General features: G+C 40.7%; 1 protein-coding gene across 1 annotated transcript; it reads left to right on the plus strand.

The window, feature by feature from the left end:
• The first annotated feature begins 937 nt into the window (after positions 1 to 937).
• LOC139422956 (relaxin receptor 1-like) lies at positions 938 to 25,484 on the plus strand. Its single transcript, XM_071174473.1, has 18 exons — positions 938 to 1,010; positions 6,145 to 6,294; positions 6,572 to 6,643; positions 6,904 to 7,009; positions 7,169 to 7,240; positions 9,018 to 9,089; positions 10,080 to 10,151; positions 10,997 to 11,068; positions 11,165 to 11,239; positions 11,493 to 11,564; positions 21,370 to 21,441; positions 21,550 to 21,621; positions 22,576 to 22,647; positions 22,742 to 22,813; positions 23,445 to 23,674; positions 23,822 to 24,232; positions 24,717 to 24,929; positions 25,066 to 25,484. Exons 1-18 carry the CDS (start codon positions 938 to 940, stop codon positions 25,260 to 25,262), a joined length of 2,175 nt encoding a protein of 724 aa, XP_071030574.1. The 3' UTR covers positions 25,263 to 25,484.
• The last annotated feature ends 37 nt before the right edge of the window (positions 25,485 to 25,521 follow it).

Genomic DNA, 25,521 nt, shown 5'->3' on the forward strand with positions numbered 1-25,521 from the left:
GGGGTGAACAGGCTGTGGCTCAGGTGGTTGATGTCCTTGATGATCCTTTTGGCATTCCTGTGACATTGGGTACTGTAGGTGTCCTGGAGTGCAGGCAGGGAGCCCCCGGTGATGCGTTGGGCAGACTGCACCACTCTTTGGAGAGCCCTGCGGTTGCGGGCTGTGCAGTTCCCGTACCAGGCCGTGATACAGCCCAACAGGATGCTCTCAATTGTGCATCTCTAAAAGTTTGTGAGGGTCTTAGCGGCCAAGCCAACTTTCTTTAGCCTCCTGAGGATGAAGAGGAGCTGTTGCATCACCTTTTCCACACTGTCTGTGTGGGTGGACAATTTTAATTGAAAATGTGCTTAAAGTTGTGATGATTTGTTTTGAGTTTTGTGCTAAGAGTTGTGAAATTTGACAACATACTTCTGAAAATTGTACCAAAGAGATAAAAACAAATTTTGTAATAAAGCGGGTAAAAAGTAGAGAAATACAAAATCCCTGGAAATCCCTTTTGAAAAAACTGTTAAATCTGAAACTGGATGTCACTCTGTGGCAGAAATTCAGTCTTTTTTATGATTGATGAGACACCGCTCCTCATCCAGACAAATTATACTATTGACTCCATATGAGATGCTCCTGTTATCTCATGCAGTGTACAGTACCAGGTAGATAGTCAAGAGATCACCAGCTGTTGTTGTATTGTTTTCTGACACATTGGCAGAGTAATTATATGAGTGGATATTCAGCCAATGCAATGTGTGTGTGTCTGTGTGTCTGTGTGTCTGTGTGTTTGAGAGAGAAAGAGTGAGTGAGTAAGAGAGAGAGCGAGATAGAGTGTATGTACTGTATGTGCTCTGCACTGCACACATTTAACTGCAAGTGGTTATATGTTTGAGAGACAGTGAAGCCTCAGCCTCGCTTGCGATCACTTGGATCAGGACTACAGCAAGAGATGCCTCTCGTTATTGCTCCTATAATGCACCCTTTATGCATCCTCATTTATATTTATCTGACAGACGTCATAGGTAAGTCAGTTCATTTGAGTATCAATAATAGGATAAAAACTGTATAGACGGAATAATAATTTGATTATGCCTGAATCTATGAATAATGCGCACTTCATTCTCATTAGTGAAAAGTGAGGAAGTTGAATCAAACTGTTAATGTATGGCACTTAAAGTCATTACAGCTTATTTGTGATTACACACACGGATGGTTTGAATTGCCTGTGAATGTCTGCTAAATAATATAGGACTTTCCCTCCTGAGTATAATGGGGCCATTGACATGCAGCATTACATTATACTTGTTTTGCGTTAGTCCATTAAGTATGACATCTCCCTCAAAATAGATTTTTAAACATTAAGGTAACAATAATTATGATTCTGAATATGAGTATCATACAATTAATCATGTATTAACCCATTTGGATAATAATTATATATGTTACCTATATGGTTTCTCATCACCATCATTATTGTATGAGTACTGAATGTTCGTTTATGCATCAAAACAACAAAATGTACCATAGAGGGTATAATTTGAAACACTGCCAAAATAAAAATGCTTTCCACCACAGGAATAACCCTCTGCTCAAAAATGATTAGTATTCATCATATGTATTATTATTAGTACATCTCCCCCAGTTGATGAGAATCATAACTAGCTTATTGTATGTTTAAATCCAACTCAACTCAGAAGCACATTCATTATTAAAAATAAACAGGAAAACAACTATCTCCTGAGAACGAGTGTGGATGGAAGGTGATGAGGAAATTGTATCAGTGTGATGCCACACAGCATTCCTGAATACATTAGTGTCTCTATAGAGTAGACATACCCTCATTTAGATACAGATTGTGTTTGGATTCCCCTTGTCGTGTATTCTGCAGTGATTGTTTGCAGAATGTGAAATAGTGTTAAACATGGAAGGACATGCTGTTGTTTTATGATAAGATAAGCACTAACGTAAGACCCACATTTAGTAACTGCACTGAACAGAAGCAATGTAATTGAAAGAATCACATGTTTATGGGAATTAAACTGTTGAATGAGTTCGTGTGGTATCCCACTGCGCACACCCTGTCATTTCAACATGGATAATTGGGTAATATTTGGTTGAGACTGTCATGACTTCCGCCGAGGTCGGTCCCTCTCCTGGTACGGGCGGCGTTCGGCGGTCGATGTCACCGGTTTTCTAGCCAGCTCTGATCCATCTTTCATTTTCCATTGGTTTTGTCTTTATTTTCTACACACCTGGTTTTCATTATCCAATTTAACCCTCTGTTTCCCCCATGTTTGTTGTGCGTGTTTATTTCTATGTTCAGTTTGGTATGATGGCTGTTTTTTTTATGGGTGCTGTGTTCACCCGTGCGTAATGTTTACCGTTGTTTTTTTGTTCAAGTGTATTTGTTGTACCTTGTGCCTTTATTTTATTGAGTAAAGTATATTGCTCACTCATTTGGCTCTCCTGCGCCTGACTTCATGCACAAGTTACACTCACCGTCTGGCAGAGACATTGATCAATGAGATTACAACATAGAATCAGTGGCCTGTTGTTAGGTACACTACAGACAGTCATGAGGCCGTAGCTTGCTATATAAAGCAGGTATGGAGGTGGCCGGTAGCCTAGTGGTTAGAACATTGGGCTAGTAACCAAAAGGTTGCTAGTTTTAATCCCTGAGCTGACAAGGTAAAAATCGTCGGTGCCAGGTGCACCAGTTCCAGTATCTCAGAAAAGGCTGGCCTCCTGGGATTTTCACACACGACAGTGTCTAAGGTTTACAGAGAATGGTGCAACAAACAAAAATCATCCAGTCAGCAGCAATAATGTGAGTGAAAACAGCTTGTTGATGAGAGGTCTAAGGAGAATGGCAAGCTAACTTGTGGGCCCCAAATAACTGAGCAGAACGGCATCTTGGAACATACAACTCGTCAGTCCTTGTCATGGATGGACTATTGCAGCAGATGACCGCACCTGATTCCACTCCTAACAGCTAAAAACAAGAAGAAGTGGCTCCAGTGTGCATGCGATCACCTTCACTAGACAATTAAAGAGTGGAAAAACATTGCCTGGTCTGACAAATCCCAGTTCTTGAATCGTCAGGATATGGCAAATAACAGCATGGAGTCCATGGCCCTATCCTGCCTGGTGTCAATGGCACATGCTGGTGGTGTAATGATGTGGGAATGTTTTCCTGGAACACATTAGGTCCCTTTATACCAATTGAGCAATGTTTCCATGCCCTGAAGAATTCAGGCTGTTCTGGAAGCAAAGGGAGGTCTGACCCGGTACTGGATCGGTGTACCTAATAAACCAGCTACTGAGTGTATAATTCACCCACTCAAAAAGACAGTCAAAATTAGTTGAATTTTCAATGTGTTATCATTATGCTTTCAACCATCTGAAAGCACAACCAAATTCCAATGGATAAACAATGTCTGATATGTTGCTTATTTATACAACAGTGTTATCACTGTCCTTCATCTAATAGCAGAACCAAATGACCTGGATTGCAGTTGAGATTACATGAAAAGTACATGGTGCAAGTGATCAATGCCGTTCAAGATTCTGCACAGATTATTACATTTAGCCAGTGGTAACTTGTGGAATAGACACCGGCTAGAATGCAGTTTTTACCAATCAACATTAGAGGCATCTGTTGTATAATATTACATATCATTACATTTGAAATCGGATTCCACCTACATGTGTATTTATCCTACTGTTTTTACCAAAACAAAAGATTTTAGTTGAATTCTGGATTTAATTGCAACAATTGTTGATGACTTAAATGCTAGGCCTAAATATCATTGATATGAGTGATAAAAGTATGGTCACATTTCATATGCTTTATTAAACCTACCCTTTGGAATGACTTCGAAAGCAACAGGGAATCTATCTTGTTTTACAGTTGAGTTCTCTCAACAATCATTCTCACAATAGCACATTAGTAATAGTCAGTGACAAATAGCATAGCTAAGCAGGGTTTGGTTAAAACATTGGCTGGAAGTCCAAAGGGTAGCTGTAGATTGATAAATTCTTCTGTAGGAGGAGCTGCCCAGACTGATAGTGGATATAACATTGAAGATCTGATGTTTTAGATGTACAAATTCAACATATTTTATACAAGGTTTGTCTATATTGACATTTGGTTAGCATTATGAAATAATGCTGTGATTGAAAAGTCACCCTAAAAACAACACATCCAATCTACTTTTTTCAAATCCAATGTATTTTCCACATAGCAATAGGTTGACCAATTATAATGAAATGACTGAGTCAACCAGTTTGTGCAAAGTGGGATATTGCTTGTGATTATGCAGAGAATCAATGTGCATTGTGTGAAATTAAATGTACAGTAATACATTGTTTGTCTTAATTCCTTTGGGTATCTCAGTTCTACAAATACAAACAATTTAACAGTAAAGTGAACTTGTATAAAGTTTTTAATTTTGTAATACACGTGTGGCAAACTGTTGAATAATTTAGAAGAGAAACCTCCATTCCACCCCCGGAGCTGTTACTATGGGGAATGTGGGGGAACGAATGGGAACCTGCATGATGTCTTGAGGCTGTGAGGTCACACGAGTGGTGGCAGATCAGTCAGTGTTCTAAGCACAGCTTCCATCAGTCATGTGACCTGACAGCATCTCGAACTCAGACATCTTGACAAGAAGGCAAAAACTACCATCATAGATGTCATGTACCATCAAGGTCTTTGATGTTGGACTGTCTACTTGTTATATATCAAAAAGCCTGTTCATTTGTTTTTATTTAAATCACTCTATTTAACCATGGGCGCTCAATAAATGTCATGCACAATTTAGAATAAATCTATGATCTCTATATGAAATTTGACAGTAACAAATAGGTGCACTTAGCTGTTTCCTGATACCTCCAAGCAGGCCATATACAAAGCCATTATGCTCATACAATGTTTTCAGTTTTTAATCAATTTGACATGTCATATTTCTCTGTATTTTCTATGTCAAATTAAATATTACAAGTTATTTTCCAAAGATGCAAAGTTCAAGAAAGATTAAACTTTTTAAAAGTATTTTATAAATAGTGATAAAAGGAATAAATACACAGTGAATAACAATGAGTAACAAGACTTTGTCCACATTTCGTTGTGTAATAAAAAGAAAATTGTGTTACAGCCATGAAATTATAATGGGCTCAATTGAGAGTTTGTCACTGGCCTACACACACACACACACACACACACACACACAAAATACCCTATAATGTCAAAGTGGAATTGTGTTTTTAGAAATGTGTAATAATGACTTACAAATTAAAAGCTGAAGTATCAGGAGGGAATAAGTATTCAGCCCATTTGTTATGGCAAGCCTAAATAAGTTCAGGTGTAAAAATGGTTTACCATGATGTGCAATACATTTGCAAACATTTCTAGAAACCTGTTTTCACTTTGTCATTATGGGATATTGTGTGTGGATTACAGAGGATTTAATTTTTAATTGATCCATTTTATAATATGGTTGTAACGTAACAAAATGTTGAAAAAGTCAAGGGGTCTGAATACTTTCCAAAGGCACTGTAGATGAGTGAGAAAAAAAAAACATACTTTAATAAATTTTTATTTCAGGCTGTACCAACAACATTTGGAGGGTAAAGTGACTAGGCAACAAGATAGACAGTAGCAGCAGTGTATTTGGAGATTGTGAAAGTGTGTGCTTGTGTGCGTGGCGTCAGTATGTATGTATGCACATGTGTGTTGGGGTGTCAGTGTAAGTATGTGTGAGTAGAGTCCTTTGTGTGTGCATAGAATCAGTGTAAGAGAATTAGAGCATGGGTCAATGCATATAGTCCGGTTAGCCATTTACCAGTCTTGTTTAGCAGTCTCACAACTTGGGGGTAGAAGCAGTTCAGGGTCCTGTTGGTTCTAGACTTGGTGTAATGGTATCATTTGTCATGCGGTATTAGAGAGAACTAGTGCTTCGGTGGCTGGAGACTGACAATTTCTGGGACTTCCTCTGACACAGCCTGATATCGCCTATATGACTTCATTATCTTGTTTTTGATTGCTTCTATCCATTGATACTCAAAATACGGCCATGCTCTCAGAAACCTGAATAAGAAAGTTGTTTAACGTCGTTTTGGATTGAATCAGATATGTTTGAGTGTCTCCTCCAGAATCATCCACAGACAGCAGCCTCTATTCTGGTGCTGATGTCTGCCCACTGGGTCAGTTCCCCTGTGGCAACCTGTCTGTGTGCCTGCCCCAGCTCTACCACTGCAATGGGGTCCAGGACTGTGCTAATGGAGCTGACGAGGAGAACTGTGGTGAGTCTTGAACCACAGCAGCTTCAGGAGGGTAAACAGATGGTTTGTGTGCAGTGTCTGGTTGTTGAAGTGGGAGGGAGGGCAGGGGTGGGGGAAATAAGATAGCATTTAGAAGACTCATTTCTGCTTCAATGCATTTGTACATCAAGCAATTTGTCAAGGTCACACAAAATATGAACAAACATGTTGATAACTTCACACAATTAAGTTCCGCACAAAGATACAGTATATAAATGCTCAAAAATTAAATATGTCTCTATCATCTTTCCCTGAACAGTGGACAACAGCGGGTGGCCACATCTTTTTGATGCCTTTATGAAGAAAAATGTTGAAGAGTCCAAGGAATGCAGTGAGTATACATTTTCAGAAGCAAATGCAATTATTTACATATCTAATGTTGCACTGCTTTAAATTAGTACATTAACTAAAGATGAAAATGTATCAACCCATTTGAAATCATACATTGAGGTCATCCATTCACATCATTCTGTTACTATAAATAGTCTAAGTAAATATGAGCAATTCTAAGAAACAATAATTCCAGGAAATGGTATGTGTGGCATCTATCTGCATGTGTGTGCATGTTTCTTCTGTGCTTCTCTCCTGCAGTGCTGGACGTGTTCCCAGAGGTATGCTTCTGTGAGGCCGGGAGAGTTAACTGTAACAAAAAGGGACTACTCAGTGTCCCAGCTGTGTCTTCCAATATAACAGCTCTGTGAGTATACTGGATTCCTACCCTCGTGAAGTCTAACACAAGAGCACAGTTATAGGTATTGGGATTGCTAGAGTAGATTCCTATTGTAACATCTGGACAAAATGTGTACATCTATGATGCTGTATTAGCAGTCAAACTAGCAGCTCTCTCTACCCGCAGTGAGCTGAACAGCAACCAGATAACAGCTCTCCAACCAGACCAGTTCATCCGCTACAGACACCTTGAGAGACTGTGAGTGTGAAACCCTTTTTGACCTTTCCTTCTTTCTCTGCACTGACTCAATCTGTTTAAAGGTCCTGAACAGTCCAAAACATGTTTTTCTTCAATTTAGATGATATTTGGGTGAAACCAGATCAAATGGGATGGACCAAAGTATGAAAAATGACTGTTACTGGTACATTGGTAAAGTTTGATTATTGGGCAGGTTAGCATTTTTCGTCATTAATCATAAAATCCGATTTTAAACCTAACCTTAACCACACTGCTAACCCTAACCTTAAATTAAGACCAAAAAGCAAATATAATTTTTACAGTATAGCCAACCTTGACTTTGCAGCTGTAATATCTAAAGGGAAATCGCTCAGTTCTGCCTCCAGGTAGTACTGAGCGATTAGTGCTTTTTGAGGTCGGTTCGGTTTCGGTTCGATTATGAAAAAAATCACAGTTTTGATTCATGTAAAAATAAAATTCATAAAAAATGCACTATGCATTATGTGGGCTGAATTCTGTTAACACAGAATAAAGAAATTCATAAAAGTCCCATGATGGTAGTGAATGCCCAGTACTGATTATCACTCGTTAACCACAATTTATTCACATTACTTTACTTAAATAAAATATTTCAGTTGTTGTGTATGTTACATTTGTTTAATTTGATGACTTTATTATTTCATTCCAAGTCATCATCTCATCTCTGTAGAGCTGCTGCCTATGCTTTCTGTCAAAGATACAGATAAAGGGGGAAACTATAAGTGTCTGGTGTTGGCTAGTTATTGGCTAGCTAGGTCTTCATCCATCCTGCATGGAAAAAGAGGGGTATAAATGTAGGCTATGATTCTGTTCGGAACTCACACTCAGTTGTCATGTCAACACACCTGTCAGTGCCTCTGCGAACTGCAACAGATATGTCAAACCTGAGATGTATAATTTATGAAGTGAACCCAGACCTTTCCCTGTCCAGTTTCAACTGAAATTGTCCAACATGAACTGAGCTACATAGCTAGCTTGATGTAACAGTGTTGGCAGTTTCATTTTGGCTATACATTTTACCACCAGAATTTTGTTTATATCAATGCTGTTACAATAACTAAGTAATTTGTGAAACCATGATGTGATGTATGACAGGATGTGCATGCAATATCGATCTTGTTTGCTTGAGATGATCTCACTGCAACATTGTGTCCAAGTTGCTTGACATAGGAGTTTCAAAGAACTGTCAGTCAAGGTGAGCTCCCCACCCACTCAGCCTATTAGCTTCCCACCAACTCAGCCTGGTCCTTCAGCCTTACTGATAGTTGGAAATGAGAGATGCTCCGAATTTGAGAAAATGTACATCATTTTAAAATGTGAACAAATATTGATATTTTACTTGGGAAATAGGATGACTGTTCAGGACCTTTAAATGCATGCAATGTCTAATGTGAATTAGTCTTCATTCAAATCACAAAGAGGGTTTAAAACCCTGGACAATAAAATGCCACCAAAAAATGTGTTTGTTAAAAAAATTATGAATTCAGTAAATGTTTCTATTCATCCATACTTATGAAAAGGCAGAACCTTTAACTTCAAGAGCCACATCTTTTGAATGTTGAAATGTTTTGTGGAATGTCCTACATAAATAATTGTCCAGATTGTCCAGTCTCTCTTTGTTACACCATAAACAGAGGACTGCATCCACCAACAATGTGTGGCCTTGAATGGTACAGTATCTCCATTCAACTGAATAAAGACAATGTTATTATACCAGGGCTTTGTCATTAAAACCTTTGAATCTGTTTCTGTTCCACAGACACCTGGAAGACAACAGGATCAAAAGAATCTCCAAGCAGGCGTTCTCAGGGCTCTACTCACTAAGAAGACTGTAAGTCCTAATTCATTATGGGCCACAGTCTGACCTGTGGTACCATGCGTACATCCCTACATCACCACTAAAGGTTGCCCTACATCACACTTCATGAAAATATATTGTACGTTTTGTAGTATGTAATACTGTAGGATGTGTAAGTGGGCCAACACTGTATGTTAAGCTCCTGGAGAACAAAATATATAGGGAAATCAAAGAGAACCAGTCAATGAATACACTGACTCATTTACTGGCGCATCCTTGCGAAGTGTAAATAGATTCAGATACTGTAGTCTTTCTCCGCTATTCAAACCTAAGACGTGTGAAGTGCCCAGGTCTAGTAGACATAAATCAGATGAAGCCCGGCTGGTCTGTAATTAAAAGGAAGACATGAAAACCTTTCATCCTCCTCTGTCAGGATTTGGGTATCTAGGACAGGGTATCGTGGAGATTATATACTAGTCACTCTGACAGATAGTCTTGGATAGCTAACAGCAAAATCAACTACTCCTACTTTTCACTTGTCACAGCTATTTTCACATCCAGCTTAATGTTAGTGGGAAAGGAATCGTAGGTAAGCATTTCACAGATAAGTCTACATCTGTTGTATTCGGCACATGTGACAAATAAAACGTGATTTGATTTAGTGTCTCTCCTCTGCATTCCTGAGGGTCCCAGGCTGTTATCAGTGTAAGGCTGTGGGAAACAAACAATGACAAGGAAAATGTGTCAGTGCTCTGTCCTAATAGTCTCAGATAGAATTTGCATGAGGAACAGGTGGATGTGTTACCCTACCTTACCACATCCCATATTACTTGCAAGCAGTGGAATGTTCAAAGTGCAGAAGTAAGATCTGCAATTACAACTGTCCCTTTGTCAATATTGTTTTCTTTACTATATTATTATTATTATCATTATTATTATCTGGCTTTTCATCTTAAAATGTACATCCTCATCCCCTTTGATGTATGTTTTTCCCTCCCTGTAAAACTGGTCTGCTGTGCTAAGATTTCTCAGTCAGAATCGGATTACATCGTTGAAGGCTGGCATTTTTGGAGACCTCTCGAACCTGGAATGGCTGTAAGTGAACTGGTGTGGAGAATTTATTTCGGTGACCTTAAAGACACCTTCATTAGGAAATGCTTCCGCGTCTCAGTGGGATTCATGAGATTTGTAGACAGTATTTATCTCATTGATACAAAAACACCTGTATATCTTGTTGGAAAATGTGCTGTACTGGGCAGTTGTTCTCATTGACCTTAAAGGGATGGTTTGAGATTTTTGTAATTAGGCCCTTTTTGCTATATACCCAGAAACAGATTAACTCATGGACACCATTGTTGTCTCTGTGTGCAGTTTGAAGGAAGTTGGAGGTAGTTTCTGGAGCGATTTCTAACTAGCGTTAGTGCAATGACTGGAAGTCTATGGGATCAGCTAGCTAGATTGCGATAACGCTAGTTGATCCCATAGACTTCCACTCATTACGCTAGTTAGCAATTGCTCTAGAAACTACCGCCAACTTCCGTCAACCTGCACAGAGACATACAATTTGCCGAAATCTTGATCTGTTTAAAGCCAGCTTCATTCTCGGCCTCAGAGAATGCCTCAGTTTGTGCTGCACTATCTTCCCAAGAAAGTAATGAGGATAAGGTATGATACCGTGTGACATTTATGGTGTAGCTAACAATCCTCATGTGTGATACATGATGGTATGATATCAGGGTCCATGTACCAATGCCCCCTAAGACTGTTCCTTGACAACAGTGATTATAGCTCACGTATAGCTGCAGAGGCTCTCTATTCATTTAGTCTAATGTGACGGATGTGAAACTCGTAACGATTACATGATCAAAGTCAACAAACATAGATGTCAATGGTAGAGTAGGACACAAATTGATATATTTCTCTTTTTCCTCTGGATGTAGGATTCTTGACGAAAATAGAATCACATCTATGAGACAGAAATCGTTTGAGGGCCTGAAATCTTTATTTTTCCTGTAAGTATCATGCCACTGTACTTCTTACTTTATGAGCTCATGAGATTGGCATCATCATATAACCAACACACTCTTTTAAATTTAATTTGGCTGCAGGTCTTTGCTGAATAATTCCCTAGAATCCATCCCTAAGAAATCTGTCTGCCTGGAAATGCCGAGATTAAACTGGCTGTAAGTAACAGAATAACATCTAACCCACTATGATGGATAACATATTTTATTGTATTTGACAACACTTAAATCATGTTTGCTCATAACCATGTTTATTATTTATGAACGTTTGCCATAATCACTCTGCAACAGTATCTGTTTTCAGAAATGTACCATTTTCTCATCAAACACTACTTTAAGTATTTACCAACTACCAGATACTGATGCTGATATCATGAATTAATGCCAGAATGGCCTGACATCTTTTTCACAGAGAACTGGAGGGGAACAGGATATCATCTTTGTGGGTTTCCAGCTTTCAAAACTGCACCACTCTGACAGTATTGTGAGTTTTGTTTAATTAAAAATAGATATATTCCTCAACTCCTTTACCATATTTTGTAATCTTTGAAGCAAATCCAACTGCATAAAATGCCTTCACAGTCATTAATTTATTTTACAACAATTACAACTACACTAGAGAGATGAACGCGATGAAAGAAGACACTTGCTTGGTTTTCATATGATTTATATTTCAAAATAAATGTTGCCCTACCCTAAGGACAAATTTCCTGCTGTAAAACCCAGACTGGTAAGTGGCGCTGGTGCTAAAGCTATGTACTTCAGTCTGGAGCCTCAGCACTATTACAGCTGGTAATGAAATTCAGTCTGAGGGAGAGACCATTGGAGCCCACACACATTAAGTTGGCAGTTTCTATCATTGGTGATTACTTTCTCCATCACACATGGCCTTAGAGGCAATCAGTACAGTCAGGGAAGAAAAATTCTGAAATGTGTGGGGTGTATTAAAGCTCAGACACCGGTAGGATTGTCAAAGGTTTGACTGCCTAAAGTACTTAACACCTCTGAACAGAGTGTCAGCAGTCAACCTGTTTGTGTTCACACAGCCATGACCTTGGAAGTCTCAACCACTCAGCCTTAAAATAGAATTACTTGGCAATGCATATCTGTGCATACTGCTTATGGTCTAGATTAAAAGCTATCTGTAATCATTTAGTTTTTTATAGAAAGCCCTTGTTGATACTAGCTAGATGTCTACAGCTATATTACTACCTAGCAAGATGACAAAGAAACAATTTAATTCTCTCATAATCCCATAATGCCAGCCCATAGCCAAATATTTAGTTAGCTAGCTAACGTTAGCATATTCGCTAGCTCACACAACAAAGCTAGCTGGCTAGCTAAGGACAAAGCACTAACTCAGCAGCTAACGCAGGCATCTGATTCATGGAAACTAGCTAATCCATTGTGATTTAATTATAATTAATCAAGCTACAGTGGTTAGCTAGTTTAAAGGAAAATGGCCTATTTTTTCCTTTAAATTATTTTTCTTTTTTTAAATTGTTGGCTCCCCAACGTGAGGATTTGTGCTCTCCAATTGGCTCAAAGTCTAGTTTTTGGATACTGACGAGGATAGCTCACCAGCTTGTAGTCCTAATACGAGTACCTCTGGTTCGTCAAAGATTATGGATATACTGACAACGTACATTTCTCTCTGCCCTAAGAATTGGAGTCATTGTCCACAAAGTGGCACGGTGAGCTGTCTAGCTCCCGCCTATAGTTTATTTGAATTGGTTGATACATCTCATTATTGTAATCCTTTTTAAAATATTCGATTAGGGTTGTTGACGTCAATCGCCTGTATTCAATTGTGAGAGATGCTATGCTACTAGCCTCATTTCATGAAAATGTATAGCCATCTCGAGACAACTCCAAAATAATGTGTTTTCTTCTCAAAGTTAATGGGAGTTCAAGTGTCCTACATACAGTACAAGTCAAAAGTTTGGACAACTACTCATTCAAGGGGATTTCTTCATTTATACTATTTGCTACATTGTATAATAATAGTGAAGACATCAACACTGAAATAACATATATAGATGCATGTAGTAACCAAAAAAGTGTTTAACAAATCAAAATATATTTTATATTTGAGATTTTTCAAAGTAGCCACCCTTTGTCTTGATGACAGCTTTGCACACTCTTGGCATTCTCTCAACCAGCTTCTTGAGGAATGCTTTTCCAACTGTCTTGAAGGAGTTCCCACATATGCTCAGCACTTGTTGGCTGCTTTCCTTCAATCTGCGGTCCAACTCATTCCAAACCATCTCAAATGGGTTGAGGTCGGGTGAATGTGGAGGCCAGGTCATCTGCTGCAGCACTCCATCACTCTCCTTGGTCAAATAGCACTTACACATCCTGGAGGTGTGTTTTGGGTCATTGTCCAGTTGAAAAACAAAATGATAGTCCCACTAAGCGCAAACCAGATGGAATAGCGCATCATTGCAGAATGCTGTGGTATCCATGCTGGTTAAGTGTGCCTTGAATTCTAAATAAATCACTGAGTGTCACCAGCAAAGCACCCCCACACCATTGCCTCCATGCCTCCTGGTGGGAACCCCACATGCGAATATCATCCATTCACTTACTCTGCGTCACAAAGACACAGCGGTTGGAAGTAAAAAAAAACTCACATTTGGACTCATCAGACCAAAGGACAGATTTCCACTGGACTAATGTCCATTGTTGTGTTTCTAAGGCCCAATCAAGTCTCTTCTTATTGGTGTCCTTCAGTAGTGGATTATTTGCAGCAATTCAACCATGAAGGCCTGATTCACGCAGTCTCGGAACAGTTGATGTTGAGATGTGTGATACTTGAACTCTGTGAAGAATTTATTTGGGCTGAAATCTGAGGTGCAATTAACTCTAATGAACTTATCCTCTGCAGCAGAGGTAACTCTGGGTCTTCCTTTCCGGTGGCGGTTGATGGTTTTTGCGACTGCACTTGAAGAAACTTTCAAAGTTCTTGACATTTTCCGGATTGATTGACCTTCATGTCTTAAAGTAATGATGCTTATTTGAGCTGTTCTTGCCATAATATGGACTTGGTCTTTTACCAAATAGGGCTCTCTTCTGTATACCACCCCTAACTTGTCACAGCACAACTGATTGGCTCAAACGCATTAAGGAATGTAATTCCACAAGTTAACTTTTAACAAGGCACAACTGTTAATTGAAATGCATTACAATTGACTACTTCAGGAAGCTGTTTGAGAGAATGCAAGAGTGTGCAAGGCTTTCATCAAGGCAAAGGGTGACTACTTTGAAGAATCTCAAATATATTTCATTTGTTTAACACTTTTTTGGTTACTACGTTACCATGTGTGTTATTTCATAGTTTTGATGTCATCACTATTTTTCCACAATGTAGAAAATAGTAAATAAAGACAAACCCTTGAATATGTAGGTGTCCAAACTTTTCACTGGTACTGTATATCAGTACACTTGTAACAACTTAAGCGTTATAAAACTTATATTTGATCAAATGAATCTCAAGTAGCAAGTAAGCCATAAATGTTTTTCTTGACCATACAATAAGTCTTTGAAAAATCGGCACCTGCTGGAGAGAGACGTTTCCGCCGAGTTGGGCCTCTTTTCCTCTTCGTCTCTGGGTTCGTTCAGACATCATTATGTTGGGGGGGTGAATGGCGAAAGAATATGGTTTTGGGATGAACACCGAAAATAAGGTCTGAGGTTAACACAATCTGAGGTTAACAAGTTTTGTTCGATGAGATGTTCTACTATTTTCTACATTGTAGAATAATAGAGATACTAGAAGTCAGTTAACATGACCTTTGTAATTTATGAAGCTTTTATAAATGATATAAATTCTTCCAAATTCACAAAAAGTGACGTAAGCTAATAAAGATTCTCATAGAACAAAACACAAGATCTCTTGAACCTGTGTTTACCACGTACCTTATTTTTGGCATTTATCTAAAAATCCTACAAAAACTTCATTCATGTTCTCCCTAGACTTTGTTTAACGAACTATTGCGGAGTTAGTGCCTACAAAAATACTCCTTTACTATTTCTCTCTATTGCGATTTTACAAGTAGAATCGGGTTCGCCCCTACCAGGTCAGCAAGTGTAACAGTATAGCTTCTGTCCCTCTCCTCGCCTTGAACCAGGGACCCTCTGCACACATCAACAACTGACACCCACGAAGCATCGTTACCCATCGCTCCACAAAAGCCACGGCCCTTGCAGAGCAAGGGGAACCACTACTTCAAGGTCTCAAAGCCAGTGACTTCACCGATTGAAACGCTATTAGCGCGCACCACCGCTAACTAGCTAGCCGCTAGTTCTAGAAAGTGAAGGAACAGCCTACCTATCGGCAGTGAGATTCTTAGTGTGTTTCATGCTTTAGCTCTCTCAATTAAAGGTGATGGTGGAGGCCATGTGGGGTCGAGAATCTGGAAATCCTCTGGTAGACTCTTTGGGTGTTTCTCAATATGCATACTACCATGCTTAACACTCGCATGCTCCGAGTGCATTCTCAGAGGACGTTCCATTGAGTACGTTCTTGTGAGGACCAGAGTGTGGAGAACTCATAAAACACTACATTTGAGAAGCACTAGCATTCCCGCTACTGTATTACCTGACACTGCACCTCTCCATTCACTGAACCTTCTTCCAACCAGGACAATGGCAATAGAGACAAAACAACATACACAAAGCAAACGTTTTACTTCATAACTATCAGCTTGTAGTGGGATTGTTAAATTCTGTAGCGGGGTTGTTAGAGAGAGGTAAAGATAAAGATTTTGTTTGGGTGCCAGGCAGGTATTAACCCTGCCGAAAGGAAAAGAGTAGGATAGCGAGAGTACCACTACCAGACCCACACACATCAGCAGAAGAGACTGCCTATAGTGTAGCCTGTTTGCCAGAGGGCCAGTGGAGAGAAAAGATAAGCAACACCATATAAAAACACACATCCCAAAACACACAATCCCAACCAATAATGGCAGAGAAATTGAACGGCAACTTCATATAAACAATTTACAAGACAGAACCCAGTCATCAACATTGGAGGATTTGCAATAATCTGTATTAACTCCCAGTGGAGGAGTGCAGAGTGTATGAATGTGTGGGTGTTCATAGACAAAACAAAGGCCATAAGATGTCAAAAATCTTCTCAGCCACATGTAATTAGTACGACACCACCTCAATACAGTTCAAATAACAATACACAAACTTGCAAGTAACCTCCCTTTTAAGTAAAATGTCAACCCAATAATAGGGCGGGGGGGGGTCTTAGCTATTGACTTTAGGCTTGCCGTTACACTGTCTGTCTGTCTGGTGGTTTGTTTGTTTGTATGTCAAAGCTTTGCAAACAATGTTGCTACTAATCCATGCGATCATTAACTGGTCAATAACCCAAAAGATAGAAACCACAGTCTAGAGCGCTAACACCGATGATCGAGTTAAACACTTTACAAACTCTGCACGCTGAAAATAAACAAGACTTCTGCAGCGTTGCACACCCCGTTCAAACTGCCGCGCAAGCCGAAAGCTCCCTCCCAGAGAGCCGGAAGAGCTATCTTTGTGTTATCCTTTCTGACTGCTGATGCCCTCTTAAAGTGGCAGCGCACGGTGAAGGCTCCGTGCAGGATTTCAAGCTAGCTGTATGTGAATCGTATTAAGGTAGCTAACCAGACAGATGAACAGGCAAAAATGATCTAAAACTAATGGGTAGATGTCAATTATTTGTGGGTAGCTAACTAGCTAGCTGACAATTCTTTATTGGCTATCTGGCAAGCTAACAGTAGCACCTATCCAGTTTGCCCTATTGACATATTATGGGTTTGTGATGGCAGGTAAACATGCCAAAATGAACACAGCATGTATAGTCGTGGCCAAAAGTTTTGAGAATGACACAAATATTAATTTTCACAAAGTCTGCTGCCTCAGTTTGTATGATGGCAATTTGCATATACTCCAGAATGTTATGAAGAGTGATCAGATGAATTGCAATTAATTGCAAAGTCCCTCTTTGCCATGCAAATGAACTGAACCCCCCAAAAACATTTCCACTGCATTTCAGCCCTGCCACAAAAGAACCAGCTGACATCATGTCAGTGATTCTCTCATTAACACAGGTGTGAGTGTTGACGAGGACAAGGCTGGAGATCACTCTGTCATGCTGATTGAGTTCAAATAACAGACTGGAAGCTTCAAAAGGAGGGTGGTGCTTGGAATCATTGTTCTTCCTCTGTCAATCATGGTTACCTTCAAGGAAACACGTGCCGTCATCATTGCTTTGCACAAAATAGCTTCACAGGCAAGGATATTGCTGCCAGTAAGATTGCACCTAAATCAACCATTTATCGGATCATCAAGAACTTCAAGGAGAGGGGTTCAATTGTCATGAAGAAGGCTTCCGGGCACCCAAGAAAGTCCAGCTAGCGCCAGGACTGTCTCCTAAAGTTGATTCAGCTGCGGGATCGGGGCACCACCAGTACAGAGCTTGCTCAGGAATGGCAGCAGGCAGGTATGAGTGCATCTGCACGCACAGTGAGACAAAGACTTTTGGAGGATGGCCTGGTGTCAAGAAGGGCAGCAAAGAAGCACATTCTCTCCAGGAAAAACATCAGGGACAGACTGATATTCTGCAAAAGGTACAGGGATTGGACTGCTGAGGACTGGGGTAAAGTCATTTTCTCTGATGAATCCCCTTTCCAATTGTTTAGGGCATCCAGGAAAAAAGCTTGTCCGGAGAAGACAAGCTGAGCGCTACCATCAGTCCTGTGTCATGCCAACAGTAAAGCATCCTGAGACCATTCATGTGTGGGGTTGCTTCTCAGCCAAGGGAGTGGGCTCACTCACAATTTTCCCTAAGAACACAGCCATGAATAAGGAATGGTACCAACACATCCTCTGAGAGCAACTCCTCCCAACCATCCAGGAACAGTTTGGTGACGAACAATGTATTTTCCAGCATGATGGAGCACCTTGCCATAAGGCAAAAGTAATAACTAAGTGGCTCGGGGAACAAAACTAAAACTATCTAACAAGTAATCTAACAATTTCACAAAAACGACCTTATTAACACAAGTGTAAAGGAATGAATAAGAATATGTACATATAAATATATGGATGAGCGATGGCCGAACAGCATAGGCAAGATGCAGTAGAAGGTATAGAGTACAGTATATACAAATAATATGAGTAATGTAGGATATGTAAACATTATATAAAGTGGCATTGTTTAAAGTGACTAGTGATATATTTATTACATACAATTTTGAATTATTAAGTGGCTAGAGATTTGAGTCAGTATGTTGGCAGCAGCCACTCAATGTTAGTGATGACTGTTTAACAGTCTGATGGCCTTGAGATAGAAGCTGTTTTTCAGTCTCTCGGTCCCAGCTTTGATGCACCTGTACTGACCTCGCCTTCTGGATGATAGCGGGGTGAACAGGCAGTGGCTCGGGTGGTTGTTGTCCTTGATGATATTTTTGGCCTTCCTGTGACATCGGGTGGTGTAGCTGTCCTGGAGGGCAGGTAGTTTGCCCCCGGTGATGCGTTGTGCAGACCTCACTAGCCTCTGGAGAGCCTTACGGTTATGGGCGGAGCAGTTGCCGTACCCGACAGGATGCTCTCGATTGTGCATCTGTAAAAGTTTGTGAGTGTTTGGTGACAAGCCAAATTTCTTCAGTCTCTTGACTGTTGTGCTGTTGTGTCTTTTTCACCACGCTGCCTGTGTGGGTGGACCATTTCAGTTTGTCCGTGATGTGTACGCCGAGGAACTTAAAACTTTCCACCTTTTCCACTACTGTCCCGTCGATGTGGACAGTGGGGTGCTCCCTCTGCTGTTTCCTGAAGTCCACGATCATCTCCTTTCTTTGTTGATGTTGAGTGTGAGATTATTTTCCTGACACCACACTCGTAGGGCCCTCACCTCCTCCCTGTAGGCCGTCTCATCGCGGCCCTTGCAGAGCAAGGGGAACAACTACTTCAAGGTCTCAGAGCAAGTGACGTCACCGATTGAAACGCTATTTAGCGCGCACCACCGCTAACTAAGCTAGCCGTTTCACATCCGTTACACATGGCCACACAGTCATGGGTGAACAGGGAGTACAGGAGAGGGCTGAGAATGCACCCTTGTGGGGCCCCAGAGTTGAGGATCAGCGGGTTGGAGATGTTGTTTCCTACCCTCACCACCTGGGGGTGTATCGTCAGAAAGTCCAGGACCCAGTTGCACAGGGCGGAGTGAAGACCCAGGGTCTCGAGCTTAATGACGAGTTTGGAGGGTGCTATGGTGTTAAATGCTGAGCTGTAGTCGATAAACAGCATTCTTACATGGGTATTCCCCTTGTCCAGATGGGTTAGGGCAGTGTGATTGGGATTGCATCTGTCTATATAAAGCCCCACAGTTTACAGCGCATGTCAGAGAAAAAACAAAGCCATGGGGTCGAAGGAATTGTCCGTAGAGTTCCGAGACAGGATGTGTCGAGGCACAGATCTGGGAAAGGGTACCAAAACATTTCTGCAGCATTGAAGGTCGCAAATTACACAGTGGCCTCCATCATTCTTAATTGGAAGATTTTGGAACCACAAAGACTCTTCCTTGACCTGGCCGCCCGGCCAAACTGAGCAATCAGGGGAGAAGGGCCTTGGTCAGGGAGATGAGCAAGAACCCTATGGTCAATCTGACAGGGCTCCAGAGTTCTTCTGTGGAGATGGAAGAACCTTCCAGAAGGACAACCATCTGTGCAGCACTCCACCAATCAGGCCATTATGGTAGAGTGGCCAGACAGAAGCCACTCCTCACATGGAAGCCTGCTTGGAGTTTGCCAAAAGGCACCTAAAGGACTCTCAGACCATGAGAAACAAGATTCTCTGGTCTGATGAAAGCAAGATTGAACTCTTTGGCCTGAATGCCAAGCATCACAACTGGAGAAAACCGAGCACCGCTCATCATCTGGCCAATACCATCCCTACGGTGAAGCATGGTGATGGCAACATTATGGTGATGGCAGCATCATGCTGTGGGGATGTTTTTCAGTGGCAGGGGCTGGGAGACTAGTCAGGATCGAGGGAAAGATGAACGGAAGACATACAAGACCACTGATAATCTCCCTCGATCTCACCCCGTGGGGTCAAAATAATCACAAGAACGGTGAGCAAAAATCCCAGAACCACACGGGGACCTAGTGAATGACCTGCAGAGAGCTGGGACCAAAGTAACAAAGCCTACCATCAGTATCACACTACGCCGCCAGGGACTCAAATCCTGCAGTGCCAGACGTATCCCCCTGCTTAAGCCAGTACATGTCCAGGCCCGTCTGAAGTTTGCTAGAGAGCATTTGGATGATCCAGAAGAAGATTGGGATAATGTCATATGGTCAGATGAAACCAAAATATAACTTTTTGGTAAAAACTCAACTCGTCGTGTTTGGAGGACAAAGAATGCTGAGTTGCATCCAAAGAACACCATACCTACTGTGAAGCATGGGGGTGAAAACATCATGCTTTGGGGCTGTTTTTCTGCAAATGGACCAGGACGACTGATCCGTGTAAAGGAAAGAATGAATGGGGCCATGTATTGTGAGATTTTGAGTGAAAACCTCCTTCCATCAGTAAGGGCATTGAAAATGAAACGTGGCTGGGTCTTTCAGCATGACAATGATCCCAAACACACCGCCCGGGCAACGAAGGAGTTGCTTTGTAAGAAGCATTTCAAGGTCCTGGAGTGGCCTAGCCAGTCTCCAGATCTCAACCCCATAGAAAATCTTTGGAGGGAGTTGAAAGTCCGTGTTGCCCAGCAACAGCCCCAAAACATCACTGCTCTAGAGGAGATCTGCATGGAGGAATGGGCCAAAATACCAGCAACAGTGTGTGAAAACCTTGTGAAGACTTACAGAAAACGTTTGACCTCTGTCATTGCCAACAAAGGGTATATAACAAAGTATTGAGATAAACTTTTGTTATTGACCAAATACCTATTTTCCACCATAATTTGCAAATAAATTCATTAAAAATCCTACAATGTGATTTTCTGGATTTTATTTCTTCTCATTTTGTCTGCCATAGTTGAAGTGCACCTATGATGAAAATTACAGGCCTCTCTCATCTTTTTAAGTGATAGAACTTGCACAATTGGTGGCTGACTAAATACTTGTTTTGCCCCACTGTACCTACTATCCGGATTCAACTCCAAATAAAATCTAACAAGCAGTGTATGTAAATTATTGTAGGCCCTACTACTATTCAAGTCATGTAATTGGTCTAGTTTGTAGGTTCTTGAATAACAATTACCACTTATAGGGACATTTATTTTGCAGGGCTCTTCGAAAAAACAGAGTACAAACCATTGAGGAGGGAATATTTTTTGGAATGCCAAATCTGATAGACCTGTGAGTTAACTGTACTTAACACAACATTATATGGGTCAAATAATGTTGTAAAATGTCCAAATACAGTAATGTATTTCATTGTTAAAAATATTTTTTTTATCATTCCAGGGACATATCTGTAAACAAATTTGAGGAGTTCTCCTCAACTATGTTTAGAAATCTTCTAAACCTAAAACAGTTGTGAGTATATCCAATTTCTATTTGAATCCTAGCCCTAATATACACCAAGTATACCAAACATTAAAAACTCCTTCCAAGTATTGAGTTGCACCCCCGCTTTTACCCTCAGAGCAGCCTCAAATCACCGGGCATGGACTCTACAAGGTGTCGAAAGCATTCCAAAAGGGATGCTGGCCCATGTTGACTCCAATGTTTCCCACAGTTGTGTCAAGTTGGCTGAATGTCCTTTGGGTGGTGGACCATTCTTGATACACACGGGAAACTATTGAGCATGAAAAACCCAGCAGCGTTGCAGTTCTTGACATAAACCGGTGCGCCTGACACCTACTACCATACCCATTTACATTTTAGTCATTCAGCAGATGCTCTTATCCAGGGGAATTAGGGTTAAGTGCCTTGCTCAAGGGCACATAGATTCAAACCAGGTCTCAGGGATTCAAACCAGCAACCTTTCAGTCACTTGCCCAACATGCTTAACCATTAGGCTACCTGCCAACCCTTTCAAAGGCACTTTCATCTTTTGTCTTTCCCATTCACTCTCTGAATGGCACACACACAATCCATGTCTCAATTGTCTCAAGGCTTAGAAATCCTTCTTCTATCCTTCTCCTCCCCTTCATCTAAACTGATTGAAGTGGATTTAACAAGTGACATCAATAAGGGATCATAGCTTTCACCTGGATTCCCCTGGTCAGTTTATGTCATAGAAAGAGCAGGTGTCTTAATGTTTTGTGTACTCAGTGTATATACTATTTTGAAAGATGTTATTGTTACTTAGAATGGATTTAGTAGGAGAAATGCTAACTTTATATTGTTGAGTTGCAGTTTATTAACTTCACTGTTCAATGAGTCTTCCATCAACCTGGCCTTGAGGCCATGTTGACCACAGAGACAGGGGTGATAAATCAAAGTGATATTATCTGCCCTGTATTGATGTCCCCCCTCTTTTCTCAGGAACATCTCAAATAACCCTCTAACTCATATTTATGAGGATCAGTTTGACATGTTTGTCAATTTGCAATCCCTGTAAGTAATAGTTTTTATTTCATACAGTACTTATGTGTCATGGTCTACTATCTTTAGGGAATTGGAGAAAGAGTAATGTTTTTGCTCCCCTCAGGAGTATAGAGGAGGTTGAAATACCAAACATCAGTATTCAGATGTTTCGCTCACTTAGCAACTTGTCCCATATGTGAGTATATACTCTGTCTTCATTTATTATTCTTATGTCAACAACATTTAATTTCATACTGTATAAACAGTAAGGCACTAAGCCTGTAGAAGCTTCTAATTGGGATTTAATTCATTTAATAGTGTGTTATAAGCTTACTTTTAAGGGTAAAAACACGGAATAAATGTAGCATGCGTAAATGTCTATACATTCATTGCCAATTACCTACCAACAAGTAATGAATTCATGGCTTCTTGTGCATGCATAGTCCTGTAGACTTTTTAAAAGTGTTTGATAAGCTACTTACAAATAGTGGCTCAACGACTTGTTAGCAGCTTATACAGGCTTCATTGGGCCATTATACAGTAAATTGACTCCTAACAGCTGTATTGCTTGGTGTACAGTGAGGTATTGTTACTACAAATAATGTTTAATCAACAATAATGTTTAGTCAGCACAGGTCAGGTCCACACTGCATATAAAGCACCAAAGCCTAATTAGAGGGCAGTTTAGGACTCTGTATAACTGTATCCATTTGTTAGATAATCTCTATTCTTACAACTGTCAAACATATCAAGATAAATGTTAAACTTCAGAAATTTGTTTGAAGGTGATTAATTGTGATATTTTTTGTATCTTTTTCCTGGCCCAGTTATTTTAAGAAATTTGAATACTGTGGCTACTCTCCCAACGTGCGAAGTTGCAAGCCAAACACTGACGGAATTTCAACATTTGAGAATCTTCTTGCGAACATCATCCTTCGTGTTTTTGTGTGGGTGGTGGCCTTCATCATCTGCTTCGGCAACATCTTTGTGATCTGCCTGAGGTCTTGCATTGCATCTGAAAACCAGCACCACACCATGGCCATCATATCACTGTGCTGTGAGTAGAATACCTCACCACAACGAGGGCAGCAATCACTTCTCATTACCTTGTACTTAGGTAACTCATTATTTATTGAGATTCATAAAACTCCTCTCATAACAAAGTATACTTACTAAGATCCCTGAAATCCATGTTATATGTTAGGTGCTGACTGCCTCATGGGAGTCTACCTGTTCTTCATCGGTGCGTTTGACATCAAGTACTGTGGAGAGTACAACAGACATGCCCAGCTGTGGATGGAGAGTCTGCAGTGCCAGTTGATTGGCTGTCTGGCCATGCTGTCCACTGAGGTGTCAGTCATGCTTCTGACGTACATGACTCTGGAGAAGTACCTGTGCATTGTGTTCCCCTTCCACAACTACAGAGCCGGACGTAAACAGACGCTCTGCTATCTCATCTTCATCTGGGTCCTGGGCTTCATTATTGCTGTCATTCCCTTATGGGACAAGCAGACATTCGGGAATTACTATGGCAGGAATGGAGTGTGTTTTCCACTTCACTCAGACGAGATGGAGAAACCAGGGGCCCGATGCTACTCCACTGGAATATTCCTGGGTAAGAGGAACATTCGTCTGAGCACATAAAAAAAAAACGCTGAAAATACATATTTTGGGTTGAAAATGTGTCCTTTTGTTTGAAAATGTATTGTGCTCACTGGGATAGGAATCAGCTCTGATGGTGGTGAATCAACAAGATAATGGGGATAATATAAGATGAAGTTGGAATTGCACAGGCCTTGGATTGTGTTCCATGTATTTCCCTGTGGGGACATGAAACTGCCATGAAAAAAAGGGTTTATAATCTCATCATCATCATCTTAGATCTCAGCTAGACTTATTAAATACCAATTAGTTCCAGTCAGTTCCAATCAGTTCAAATCTCCACGAGAAACAATAGATACCAAATTTCAGCAAGTTTTGCAATACCTTTACGCGACTTGTGGTTTTACTGACATAATATAGTTTTATTCAATACACATGTTAGGACAGGTATATTGTAAAGTGTAATGAAAGCATGCTTTTCACATTTTGTCTTTCAGGGTTGAATCTCTTTGCATTCATCATGATCGTCTTCTCCTACACCAGCATGTTTTACTCTGTACAGAAAACAGCCAAGACAGCAAGACAGTCTGTCTACAACAAGGAGGTCTCTATAGCCAAGAGGTTTTTCTTCATCGTTTTCACAGATGCCATGTGTTGGACACCTATATTCATCCTAAAGATTCTCTCCCTTTTACGAGTGGAAATAGCAGGTAAACCAGATACACGTGGTTACATGATTACTACAATTAAATTGCTATCATTATGTTTAATCTTTGTGAACTCCTCGTCCTCTTCCTCCGGTTCCTCCTCCACCCTCTCCTCCTCCTCTTCCTCCCTGTCCTCCAGGAACGATCATTCTATGGGTGGTGATCTTCATCCTGCCCATCAATAGTGCCCTAAACCCCATTCTATACACCATCACTGCCAGCTCCTTCCAGGAGAAACTCAAGCTCTGCTTGAAGGCCAAGTGCAAACAGGCTGGGCTCAGGGAAACGTCCCAAAAAGTATCTGAAGTCTACCAGAACCCCAGCGCTCACCCTTAACAAAAGGACCCTCTCAGTCAGGGAGCTTGCCAACCATCCTCTTGGAGAGCTACTGCCTGGGTATGCAGGCTTTTGTTCCAGCTCTTCTGGAAAACACTAAATTTAAACATCAAGATCTGGCTAAGCTTCTGATTAGTAGGATCAGTGTGCTTGAGCAGGGCTTGAGCAAAGCCTGCATACTGAGTGGCTCTCCAGGAGGAGGGTTGGCTACCCATGTCCTTATTTTATAGGGGGAGAGATGTATTCTTGTAATTATTCT

The sequence above is a fragment of the Oncorhynchus clarkii genome, chromosome 12, assembly GCF_045791955.1.
Source record: "Oncorhynchus clarkii lewisi isolate Uvic-CL-2024 chromosome 12, UVic_Ocla_1.0, whole genome shotgun sequence".
In the NCBI taxonomy this organism is placed as follows: domain Eukaryota; kingdom Metazoa; phylum Chordata; class Actinopteri; order Salmoniformes; family Salmonidae; genus Oncorhynchus; species Oncorhynchus clarkii.